Below are 13,658 nucleotides of genomic sequence, written 5' to 3'. Positions count from 1 at the left end.
TGTGATAAGCAGTAATGGGCATTCACAACCATCATGTGACTTATATTAGTTGTTTTATTCTGTATTGTTACAGCATTCAACCCACATAATGCATAGTGCATTTCATGTTTAAAAAAAGTATCAAAACCGAAATCGAAAACCATGATTATTTTTTCATAATCGAACCGAAACCGAACTGACCTCCAAAAAGCACTTATCGCTCAGCACAAAAAAGTTTAGGACAGAGAGGTTTCCAGGGAGAAGAGAGTGGTGCTGGGGAGATGGAGAGATAGTCTGAAGAAATGGTAGACTGCCGGATGGCAAGGCTCTGGTAGACACCTCAAGGGCTTTATCTGGTGGAGAAGACGGGCACTGGAGAAGTACGTCAAAGGTCAAGACGAATGTAGGTTAAGCCTTTTTTCTTGCATTGATTTTCAGTGGGCTTGAAGGTCAGTGAAATCCATCTGAAATAGCCACAGACAATATGAACAGTCAGATTGGAGATCCAGACCATTACCAATGGTAGTGATCCATACAGACCACAGTCACTGTCAGATCACTGTGCCTTTGACTGTTAACACTGGAGGTTTCTACTGCCACCTATTGGATGGCTAGTGAAAATGCAGTAAATGTTTAAGGACTGGAATCTCACTGACGTTGGAGACAAATGCCTTATTCTAATGTGATCTCTCTCCCTCCATCCCTCTCTCTCTCTCTCTCTCTCCCTCCTTCTACTGTAGCTGTGACGAGTATGTGACTCAGCTGGATGAGATGCAGAGACAGCTGTCTGCGGCAGAGGATGAGAAGAAGACCCTGAACTCCCTCCTCCGTATGGCCATCCAGCAGAAGCTAGCCCTGACCCAGCGCTTGGAGGACCTGGAGTTTGACACCGAGCAGACCCGCCGCGGGGGCAAACCTAAAGGCAGGACCACCAACGGCAGGACCACCAATGGCCAGACCAACACCGCCAACAACCCCCACGTAAGTCACGGGCTCACCTGCGCCGGCATCGGTCGCCCCAGTGAGCCCAACATCATGCCCAACGGCATCCTGGGAGGCCCAGTGGTCTTCTGCAGCGAGAAGTACAAGATCTACTGCGACTGAAGCGGCTGCATTGTCAGCATGGGACTGCTGTGTACAGAGGGGAGGAGCCCGAGGTCCTCCCCTGATTTAGTGTTAAAGAGCACTACTACGCTCGCTTAGCTCCCTGCCTGCTCAGCCTGCAGCCTCATAGCGCCTGGTGTATGTCTAAACTATAGTACATACTTATGCCTATGGCCACGTAAGGCCACTCACGCCTGCTAGTGTAAACGCTTAGGGGAATGCAGATGTGTATGTACTGTACCGTACAGTACAGTGTGCCCTAGAAGTGGGATTGTAGTAGACATAATGTATGGCATGTGGATATGGCCTCAACCGGCCGCCGTTGGGCTTCTGTGGATATTATGGGGTGTCTCTTCTTTCTGCCGTCATGGTGCTGTACTTGATGATGTAAAAGGTGGCAGCTTTTGTGCTTAGTGTGTTCTGACCCCCCTGAGTATATTGCCTGGTAACCATAATGCATTTGGGGGGTGGGGACTTGTGAAGAGGGTGTCACTTTTAGGGTCATGTGACAGAAGTTGACGTCCTCTCCTCGTTTTGCTTGCCTGTTGGCGTTGGTGCTCCTTTGATAAAGCCCCCGCTCCTCTTCCCCTTTCTCTCCTGGCCCCCCAGGACTGAGCCAGCCCCAGCAACCCACTGACCAATCAGGTTGCTCATTAATGTTTACATAAACAAATTAAACAAAACAATATGCAAACTCCCCGTGCTGTTGCTAGGGAGCCCAGTGTGATTTGCTGGATTTTCTAACTGAAATTCAAAATTCTCAAAGCGGGTTGGCTGATAATTAATGATGTCGGAGGTGGGCGGTAAAGGAGCACCTAAGACCACAGGGGTTTAATTTCAAGATCCTTTAAGCTGTACACCAACGCGGCAGAGTCAGGCAGTCCAATCGCATGGCTTTGCAGCTGAAAATGCTACTGAGCTTTATAGCCGTTTTTCTCTGTAAACAGGTGTGTCGCAGCACATGCACATGTGCTACAGGGCTCTACATTTGAACCAGAGCAGTTATTTAACGTCTGCAGAAACAAACAGGGCTATTCCATGTGACCCAGTATATGTCATATTGGTGGATTCTCGCAGAGCCATATTACTTAAGAACGAAAGAAAATGATCAAATAACTGTGAACAGATACAATATAGTTTTGATTGATGGTGATTTTTGTAATAACAGAAAAGATCCTAAAAGAGCACAAAAATCAATGGCACCCAGATCTGGATCATAATTCTACAAACAAAACCGACCAATATCCCTCGGCAAAGTGCCTGTCGACACAAACACTTGAAATTAGCTACATCTATCTTTCTATCTATCGATGTAAAGCCCTGTCTTTGTATCTGTCAGCCTAATGCTGATCTCTCTTCCTCTCTCTCCCTGTTGCTTCTCTCTTTCTCTTTTGGGAGGCCCTTTTGAGCTCTCAAATGAACTATGTGTGGTTATGTGGCTGAAAACCCTGTCCTACTCATGTCTCTAACCTGTGGTTCGTCGCTTTGTTGTCATGACAACCCCTCTCTCTTTTAGATTGTCAGCAGCTTGCTCGCCCTGCAACGCCACTCTCCTTTTAAGTAGAGAGGGGGATTGTGGGGAAAAACCCTGAATATTGTCAGGTAACGTCCTTGCGCACGTGTGTTCTGGAACCCTGCCTGTGTGTGTGTGTGTGTGTGTGTGTGTGTGTGTGTGTGTGTGTGTGTGTGTGTGTGTGTGTGTGTGTGTGTGTGTGTGTGTGTGTGTGTGTGTGTGTGTGTGTGTGTGTGTGTGTAATCTCAGCTCCGACACTGAGTTGAAAGACCCTTGTGTGTATGTTGTTTTCTCCAAATATTGCAAATAGATTCATTTCTGAGATGCTGTGTGGATGTGAGAGGACAACCAATGTACTGTCTTTATTGTCCCAAAAAAAGCTTTAACCCTTGCAATCTAGCGCCAGGCAGATTAAAAAACTGATGTGGGGCTTGTGTTAGATAAATCCATGTAATGCATACACGTTGTTAGCTTTATGATGCTAAAAGCAGGGTTGACGCGAAGAGATTCTTGAAGATTAATTCAATTATGCTTTTTCTACCAGTAACCTATATAAAACTATATATTCTTAATAATACGATCGTAATCAGGTTCTAATCTTCTAGGATACTCCTAGGCCACCTCTCTCGGATATAGAGAGGGAGAGCTTTGGTTCCTCAGAACGAGGTACATCCTCAACCCTGCTTGAGTTGAGTATGTGCTGCGCTGCCCTACAAGGCCTTTAGTCACACCACACAGTATGGAGACAAGGCTATCGCTCACATCAGAGAAAAACCTCCACGGGAGGGAAAATCACTATTCTGTTCTTGTTCCACTTAAGCGACAGTGATAGATTCACACTTTGTATCAGTTTGCGCTGGGTGTAGAGAGTAGTAGAGGAGAGAGAAGTAATACTGGTGTTTAAAAGCACCTACGGCTGGAGAGCTGAGAAAGACGAGCTCTCTCAGCCGATTCTGAACATGATTTTGATACTGTGTTTGGGGAAATGAGTTCCAGGGTTTTCTGAGGGAGATGCTCTAAAATGACAAATATTTATTTACATGAGGTTTTTGTTTGACTACTTTGTCTCTAAGTGTGGTATTTTACCAGTGGACATTGATTCAAATTAGTTGACCCTCTAACCCTGTTCCCTTGTGTAGGCTCTATAGATTCACTGAATAATCTATATATTTAATAATCCAGGATGTGATTGTGGCTAGAGAGACCCTCCCTAGTTCTCTTGGTTTAGTTTGAAATCAATGTCTGTTTATCTGGTGTCATCAATAGAATGCCACCAGAATAAGCTCCTCCTACCTCTGCCTTTAGGCTCCGCCCACTTCACCTTTGAGTTCTCTCACACGCTCTTCGTCTGATTCCTGATTGGTTGAATGCCTGCATGCTAAAAAAAACACCCACCCATTCTCATTAACCTGCATGCCATTAAGGAAAGCCCCTCCTATAACTGACCTGGTTCTGGGGTGTGGTTTAAACTCTTGGGGCTCATCATGTGTTTTGGAGGTGTCAAAGGTCATGGTACTTGTGAAGTCATCAGCTTCTTGCACTCACTGGTCTTCCTCATGCAGTAGTGCTTTTTTATATCGGCTCCTCTGAAACATATTGACACAATGTTGATATGACAGTCTGCTTCAGGACAACTAACCCAGTTTGCACCAACCGGTAGTTAGTAGCTACTGTAACTAACTGGGGCTTCGGTGTACATTTTTTTACTCTTCCTTATTTCGTGTTTTTGATTGGAATGAAATTATTTCTGAGCAAGTTAACATCTCTCTAATGTACCAATAATGCACATTTTTATGATTTCTTTGTTTCTCCGTTTTGCAGTAATTTAATTCTGCCTGGATGAGGATCCTCCAACACAGGATCCTCTCACAATGCCGACGTCACATTCATTGTGCAGAAAACAGATAGCCCTATAGGCCAAGATTATGAAACCCACTTCAAGACTAAAAAGATCAAATGAAATCTCTGATATGAAAATCAAATATTCCTCCAGGTTGCCCTTTAACTCGCTATATAGCATGACCTCTATGTCCTATGCATGGGAATGAACAGGTATTTCACATTTCCCAGCGCTGCTGCCGATGCTCACAAGTACAGTGAACTCTGCCCTCCTCATGAAATGATGATCAGAGTTTGTGATTGGCGGAGTTATCCCTCCAATGAGAAGCCAGGGGAACCGTTGTCTTTTCTCAATGTAAATCAACCAACTGTTTTGTCTGGTTTTATCTTTCTTGTTTTAGTTTCTTTGTTTTCTTTAACCTGTGCACTTTTATTATAGGATTATATAACTTTATATTATTAACCTAGGAAAGGTTTGTAGTGCTATGGTTTGTGACTTATTTAGTCAAGTATACACATATATTAGTAGGAATATATTTCCTCCTGTATATTGTCTCTTTGTACCATCTACAGAGACCATTTACTCTCCTAAAGTCTCACCGCAAACCAGAGTCCATCTATTGGTATTGTGCGTCTGAGAATTGATCCATCTGAATAACCACCCTTTTATTGCCATCATATTACTTTATTATGCTGTTGGTTTGATTTTTATGTATGTTCTACTGCCATGTTCTAAACAAAATCCAGGGTGAGCTAATTCTGGGGTTTTCATGTATTTATTATTCCTAGGAATAGTTCAAAGATAACGCGCAGAAACTTGACGACGCTCTGACTCATAAAATGGTAAGAAGTTCTTGGGGGAAAAAATGGAGTGACAAAATGATTTTGTTTTTTCCATCTTCTTACCAGGGGTGTCACACTGATAAGGGATCACTGGCTCACATAATTCTCTGCAAGTGCAACGATTAAATTCCAAATTGGAATTGTTTAATTCTCTCTTTGTTTATCGTGCCAAATCTTGGTACACCGTTTAGGTTTGAAAAGAATCAAGAATCAGAAAGACAAGCCGTACATCAGTGAGAAAGGTGTAGTTTGGGGCTGTGGCTTTCTGCTGAAGCGCTACCCGGGTTTTGCTTTGGGTTTGTTTTGTTCTTCGTTCTGACCAGTAGTGCCTTTCATTGTTTCAAGGGAGAATTGTAGACTAGTACTTTGTTCATTTTTTAGGGGAGGAGTTTGGGTTGAATGACTTTGTGAGCAGCAATAAATGCAAAGAGGAGTAGCCCTTTTTGCAGGAGTGAGATGATCGTTTTGAAATTAGCTCAATTCAACTGATATTGTATTGAATTCTGCAGGTCAGTGATCCCAACAGCAAATTCAGGGGTGTTGAGAAATTGTAGTTTTTTTATTATCAAACTTTGGGAACCAAAAGAAATCCCTTTGGCCTCATTTTGAACAAAATGTTCCAAACACCACTGTGTGTTTGTGCAGATCAGTGTACTATTGGAAACATCGACATGATCTCTAGCTTTGTATGGTGAAGGTAATGTAATATCTATAGTATTGTTGGCAAATGTGCAGAGAGCACATTTTCTCTTTTATTTGTTTTTGTTTTTTTATTCTTGAATCTTTTTTTACGTCATATATTAAAGTGTTGTGATTTCAGGAAATAGAAAACAGATTTTGCATCAACAAGCTTGAATAGTGCCATCATAGCCAATGCTTGTTTGTTGAGGCGTAAAACGTTATCAATACGGTTCAGAAGCTAAAAATACGGAGAAAATAAAGTGCAATTTAAATGCTGTTTTACAAGGAAAATAAAAGTTTTCTGTTTGCTGGAAGCGATAGCATTGTGATAATACACTAGCCGTGCAAACTTTATATTGTCATATTGTGTTTCAGTATTGATCCATATTGAGTTTGATACCTTTATATGAAATAACGACTTCATCTGTATGTTGGTATTTATTTGGATTGTCATACAGTACTGTATTCTTATCAATAATGTGCATTTTATTAGTGGCATATTGATTAAAACTTATTGTCATATGCATGTTTTTCAGTCATGGGAACCTTTACACAGAAAATCGAAAACAAACCTATAACTTTGGAGATGCTGAAAAAGTGAAAAAATAAAATGATGAAAAAATGAGTTTAGTCTAATGTATTACTGCTGAGCTAATCCTATGAAAGTGTTTGGTTTTGTTTTCCTATAGAGAGGTGTTATGTCTGTGTAAAGGTAGTCATACTGGTTCAAATCAATAAATGTGACTAAAAAGACAAAGTGTCCCGTGTGTATTTTCATCCCAAACTTTCCCACTGTAAGTAAATTAAGAGTTAACTGTGGAGCCAGTCTGATGCTGCAGGCTCCCCCCCAGAAGATCCCCAGCTGGGAAACAGAATGAGGGAGAACTGAGGGGGGACTTCCCAGCTGTCTGTAAAGACTCCATGACATGATCAAATTTCACACAATGCACAAAATTCTTCCACCCCCACCTTCTGTCTGACTCCCCCTCTTTTTCCTCTCTCCCTGCCCTCATCCTTTGTCTTCTCTATTCTTCCTGTTATTTTCCATTTTATTTTTCTGTTCTCCATATCTCTCCCCTTTATATCTCTTTAACTCTCTAGATCTTTTTTTCCCATTTACTCTCTTTTTCTGTCCTTTTCCTCCCTCTCTCTTATCCATAATTTGCTGCTGTGTATTAGAAAAAACTCCCACATACAAACAAACCCGGTGACTCTTGACCTCTCCACCCCCAGTAACTTCCTGTCCACGCTCCATTAGGACCAGTTTCCATGAGTCATAAAGACTTGCCCCATTTGTCTCATGCAACAGTTTTATACCACGTGGACGGTTTTATATGGCAAGAATATGTAGAGCTCTATTGATTTTCAGAAAAGAAGAATTGATACAAAATATAGAAACTGATAAACAATACAAGTAATAAAAGAATTGGTCCCATTCAGAAGCTGTCATTCTACAAAAATAAGGATTTATTTTATTCTAATGTCCAAGTTTATAAATTGCATTTTTAGACCACCGTGCAATTTTGATTAATAACCATCTTACAGAAGTAGAATGGGAAAAAAAGGACCATTCATTGAGTTTTTAAATAATCTATCACAGCGAGAGATGGTGGGAGAGAGGCGAAAGTTCTGCAAGCAGTGCTCTGCTCTAAACGACTGATTTCCTCCTCTAGTCCTCTCTGTAAAGGGGGGCTGATGAGGATGACTGGCTTTGGGTCTCTGAAACCCCACAAGTACAGAACAAATTCTGTCCCAAATCTGGTGACATTGAAAAGCAATGTGTGTGTGTGTATGGCCAACAGTGAGTGTGATGTCTGAGTGATGGAAGAAGTGCTCTAATCAAGACAATTAGTGGTTTGCATGCAGGGCTCAAACATGAAAACGATAATACATACTATTCATACACAAAGAATCACATACAACTAGGCTACAGTGTACCATTTACCAACCACACTACATAACAGAGACTGCCCCAACTGAAAAAAGTCCCGATTTGCAGAATCAGGATACTGTATGAAAGAAAGGTGAGAGGTCACACCATTGGCAGTCTATGACATCACTATCCCCCACAGTGGACGCTTTGTCGTCATGGAATCTCCCCCATTTCCTGTTCATTATGCCATATGGGTCAGTGGAATATGTTCTATCCCACTGCTCCATTCAAAATTCAGGTGGTATGATTGTACTTGAAATAGCATGCAGCATCGTCTCACAGTGGTTGGTGCAGTATCCTGTCTGACCAATTGGGGTCACCATAACACTGACAAATACAGTGGTATCCAGTGTCTGTCTGAATCCAATGAGATTCTTCACTCTTTTTTGAGTGATATGATATGGGTACGTGTTTGTGCACAAGTGTGTTTTGTATGTGTGTGTGAGTGTGTACGCAATTGTGAGTGTGCTGCTGTCAGTGGTTTGGGGCTACTAAACCGTAACCTAACACAAAGAGTCCTCTCTCTTTCTCAGCCATTCCTGTCATGTGATGAGCTGAACACATGAGAACCCTGAAGGAGCATTGAATGCATCAGGTGGTGCACAGAACACACACACACACACACACACACACACACACACACACACACACACACACACACACACACACACACACACACGGCCAAACAGACAGCATCACCATGTCTGACTCGTGTGTCTCTGACTGCTGCGCTCGCACACACACACACACACAAACTCACACAAACACACACACAGCAGGTCTAACGAACTGTGTGACCTCATCCTCATCATACACCAAACATTCCATATAGTCCGGCTGGACAGGGATGTGTCTTCTCCCCTATGCTCATGAGAGAAATGGATACTCCAAAAGAGATCTATCTCCCTGGAATCTGTAGGTGTGTGCCTCTACCCTTGTTCTCATTGAAATCATGACAAAACATGTCATGCAAAATGTTCACCAGGATACTTTATTTTCAGTTCACACTCTTTGATGAGTGATGTGGTTTGATAACAGCAGAGGAGGTGTGATTTGAAATTGGTGTGAAAGAAGTGGATGGCCTAACTCACACCTCCCCTCCTTTCCCCCACATCTCTCTTATCTCTCTGCCTACCTTTCTTTTTCCTCCAATTCTCTGCGCTTCTCTTACTCCCTCCCCCCATTTTCACTCTGTTTCTTTCTGTCCTCCCATCCTCTCTCCTTTATCCATTTCCCTCCCTCTGACTATCTCTTGCCATCTCTCTCTTCCCTCTCAATTTCAATTCAATTTAAGGGGCTTTATTGGCATGGGAAACATATGTATACATTGCCAAAGCAAGTGAAATAGATAATAAACAAAAGTGAAGTTAACAATACAAAACAGTAAACATTACACTCACAAAAGTTCCAAAAGAATAGATACATTTCAAATGTCATTATGTATATATACAGTGTTGTAATGATGTACAAATAGTTAAAGTACAAAAGACAAAATAACATAAATATAGGTTCATTTTACAATGGTGTTTGTTCTTCACTGGTTGCCCTTTTCTTGTGGCAACAGGTCACAAATATTGCTGCTGTGAATGAACACTGTGGTATTTCACCCAGTAGATATGGGAGTATATCAAAATTGGATATGTTTTTACATTTTTTGTGAGTCTGTGTAATCTGAGGGAAATATGTGTCTCTAATATGGTCATACATTTGGCAGGAGGTTAGGAAGTGCAGCTCAGTTTCCACCTCATTTTGTGGGCAGTGTGCACATAGCCTGTCTTCTCTTGAGAGCCAGGTCTGCCTTCGGCAGCCTTTCTCAATAGCAAGGCTATACTCACCGAGTTCGTACATAGTCAAAGATTTCCTTAATTTTGGGTCAGTCACAGTGGTCAGGTATTCTGCCACTGTATACTCTCTGTTTAGAGCCAAATAGCATTCTAGTTCAGTTTTTGCTCAGTTTTTTTTGTAAATTCTTTCCAATGTGTCAAATCTTTTTGTTTTCTCATGATTTGGTTGGGTCTAATTGTGTTGCTGTCCTGGGCCTCTGTGGGGTCTGTTTGTCTTTGTGAACAGAGCCCCAGGACCAGTGTGCTTAGGGGGCTCTTCTCCGGGTTAATTTCTCTGTAGGTGATGGCTTTGTTATAGCGGGTTTGGGAATCGCTTCCTTTTAGGTGGTTGTAGAATTTGACGTCTCTTTTCTGGATTTTGATAATTAGCGGGTATCGGCCTAATTCTGCTCTGCATGCATTATTTGGTGTTTTACGTTGTACACAGAGAATATTTTTGCAGAATTCTGCATGCAGTCTTTGTCCCATTTTGTGAATTCTTGGTTGGTGAGCGGATCCCAGACCTCACAACCATAAAGGGCAATGGGTTCTATAACTGATTCAAGTATTTTTTAGCCAGATCCAAATTGGTATGTCACATTTTGTGTTCCTTTGATGGCATAGAAGGCCCTTCTTGCCTTGTCTCTCAGATCGTTCACATCTTTGTGGAAGTTACCTGTGGCGCTGATGTTTAAGCCGAGGTATATATCGTTTTTTGTGTGCTCTAGGGCAACGGTGTCTAGATGGAATTTGTGTTCGTGGTCCTGGGAACTGGACCTTTTTTGGAACACCATTATTTTTGTCTTACTGAGATTTACTGTCAGGGCCCAGGTCTGACGGAATCTGTGCCGAAGATCTAGGTGCTACTGTAGGCCCTCCGTGGTTGGGGACAGAAGCATTAGATCATCAGAAAACAGTAGACATTTGACTTCCGATTCGAGTAGGGTGAGGCCGGGTGCTGCAGACTGTTCTTGTGCCATCGCCAATTCGTTGATATATGTTGAAGAGGGTGGGGCTTAAGCTGCATCCCTGTCTCACCCCCCGGCCCTGTGGAAATAAATGTGTGTATCTCTCTCTCTTTCAGAAACTGGTGCTATTTAGCACTGATCTGTGGCTTTGACTGTGGGAGCCCCCAGGTGACCAGAGGATGTTGTTATAATTATACATTATACATGATTATTACAACAATACTCCTCAGACCTCCAAAAGATGTGATTTAGAGAGTGCAAATCTGAAACATGTATTTGTTTTGCTATATAAAACCCTAGAAAACATAGGTTTTTTCATTGGCTTTTTCCTTCGCTGGGCAAGCGGTTTGGGATTTGTTTGGCAAAATTTGAGTATACCCACTTCTCCAGGCTCCACAACACCACTGCATAGGGGCGATGGAAAAACAGCAGTCACACACAGAATGATGTTAAAGGTAAGGCAGTCCATTCTCTCGGACATAAGCCAGTAGGTCCCAATCACAAGAATACAAAAACACAAGCATTAGGCTACGCATTCCTAATAAAAATGGACAACAATTGCTTCCCATTGCAAAAAACATTTCACTAAAGTTTAAATGCAACAATGTTTCACACATAAGTTATTGTCAACGAGATGGCTAACAACAGCAAAGGCGCTGCAATACAAAACACAGTTCCACTCACCAGATGATAATTTGAAACTTAACTTCTTGTTGAAAGTTATTCTTGAAAAGGGAGAAGATGACAAACAGGCAACAACATCCTCTTTGATAACACCTGCTGCAGCTGCTGCAAACTAGCCTATAACAAAAGACAGCTAGCTAGACCGTCAGAAAACTAATTACATTTACATTTTAGTCATTTAGCAGACGCTCTTATCCAGAGCGACTTACAGTAGTGAATGCATGCATTTCATACATTTCTTTCTCCGTACTGGTCCCCCGTGGGAAACGAACCCACAAACACCATGCTCTACCAACTGAGCCACACAATGCTTGCTATTTTGCAGTTACCTTTTGGCTTTTGAGAAGGCAGAAGTTTCCATATGTTTTTTGTTAAAATGGTCCCACCCAGTTGATTCCACTGTCACTCCAAAATGTTGCCCTCATACAGTTGAACAGCACCTTCTATCTAGCTTCTGAAGGCTTAGCCAATGGCTGACTTAGCTAGCTAGATTTATCTCCCCAGAGACCACAAAAGAAGAATCCTGATTGGATATTCTTTCGCTTCAACGTTAACCCTTTCCAACAAAATTGAAGAGATTAAATCAGAACATCATTGAAAAGAATAATGTAATTATAATAATTATTGTTATTATAATTATTTTATAAATCCTTAACCCTTCTCTGAAGGGGTAGAAGGCCCTCATTGTTCCCCACTATGTTTGGGTTAGTAATCATTTGTAGAGTGGCTCTATTTTCCCTCAGCATGCATTTTTTCACCATTCTAAATGTTTAAAGAATCCATATGTCCTTCTGAAATATGAACATAGAAATATTGGACATTTTGAACTCTTATTATGGTGGCGATTTTACAAAATGTCGATCGTGGTCTAGAATTGGACTCGCATTTTCCTGGTCTCGGTCTTGACTTGGACCCCTTGTCCCCCTCCCGGTCTCACCCCTCCTCTGGTCTTGGTCTTGACTCGATTTGCTCCAGTCTCCCTTTAGATGGTCTCGAACACAACACTGTTAAGTGCCTTACTCATTTTGTATGACAAGAGCATATAAACAGACTTTTCACCTTGGGTATTTGAACAAGCACATTTTCGTTTACTTATCCCAATACTTTAACCGCTAGGCTACCTGCAGCCTACAATAATGTAGCCTACAACTTTTTTTCTGTGCTTGCCCTTAGTGCCTGGTATGGCTAGCTACAGTAGCCGGACACAGACTATCACAGACTGCAGAGTGTCAGTGAATGAACAAGTGAATGGCAGCCAGCCAGCCAGTGGGCATGTCACTACAGACTCCAACACTTTGTCTGTGTTGATCAAGGGCAGACGAGGAGCGTGCAACGACAAACAAAAGGCACAAAAGGGGTTAATTGCGCATAGCTAAATTGACATGGGTTAACTCAAAGGGAGGGAGAGAGACAGGAGAGAGAAGGACCTACCACAGTCGACCATTACCCACGTGATTGGTTCAAAATGGTAACACAGTTAGCCAAACAGTAGGCCTTGATATGTCTAGGAAAGTTAGACACCATTACAACATGCCACAAACATACTTTACGATCATATGGTTATTGATGGCAGAGGGTGGCTACAGACAGTAGCTCTACACAGTATCACATGTTCGTTGACATTATTTAAAAAATATATATTTAACCTTTATTTAATTTGGCATTAGACATTAAAATGAATTGTAATTCAGGGTGTCATACCGTCACCTCAAACTTTGCATTTTTATTCTGAGGGGCAAATTAACAGTTGGTTATGAAACAGAAATAGCAAAGTATTTCATATTTAAGCAAGCAATTTGGCTTTCTGCCTCTATCAATTCCGTGTTCCTCTGAAAACTAACTCACAGGGACAGCTGACAAGGTTTATTCAGCATGCTGGGAATTCAAGAGGAATCAACACTGCTCATCTATGGGAGGGAGAATGCAGTGACATAGAAATGCCAGTTAATATTTGTGTTTCAGTGTCTTTTCTTCTCAACCATTATAGATGAATCTAGTCAAAGGACCAAGGGGGAAGCCAAGCCCAATGATAACCATTAATGCAGTGATGAAAGCACCCAACGACCCTTATACAAATGGCCAAATGGGGCATCGATTTAGGCCTACAGTGATGCTCATTTCAACATATGTTCTGTTATAATGACCCTGTTAAATGGTCAGTATTAAAGGTAAAACAATCTGTGCTTTCCAAGGCCTGATCCTGCCACTTTGTTTGGTAGAAGGATGGGGCTGGGTGGGAACTGACAGTCCATGAGACTGACGTGAGAGTTTGTTTAAACATATTTTGAAGC

The 13,658-nt window shown here is 41.9% G+C and overlaps 1 protein-coding gene across 6 annotated transcripts in view; it reads left to right on the top strand.

The window, feature by feature from the left end:
• LOC106571893 (protein bicaudal D homolog 2) overlaps nucleotides 1-6,716 on the top strand; it is a 75,724-nt gene extending 69,008 nt beyond the window's left edge. For 2 of the 6 annotated variants that reach the window (XM_014145427.3, XM_014145431.3), the window contains one exon: nucleotides 720-6,716. In XM_014145427.3, the coding sequence (XP_014000902.1) occupies nucleotides 720-1,083 (364 nt within the window). In that variant the 3' untranslated portion in view covers nucleotides 1,084-6,716. The remainder of the gene's footprint in view (nucleotides 1-719) is intronic. The other 4 variants (XM_014145430.3, XR_006759223.2, XM_014145432.3 and 1 more) reach the window with 4 other exon arrangements.
• The last annotated feature ends 6,942 nt before the right edge of the window (nucleotides 6,717-13,658 follow it).

This window comes from Salmo salar, chromosome 15, assembly GCF_965601325.2.
Source record: "Salmo salar chromosome 15, fSalSal1, whole genome shotgun sequence".
In the NCBI taxonomy this organism is placed as follows: Eukaryota; Metazoa; Chordata; class Actinopteri; order Salmoniformes; family Salmonidae; genus Salmo; species Salmo salar.
Note: the sequence above shows the minus strand (reverse complement) of the source record. Positions and strands in the feature narration are given on the sequence as shown.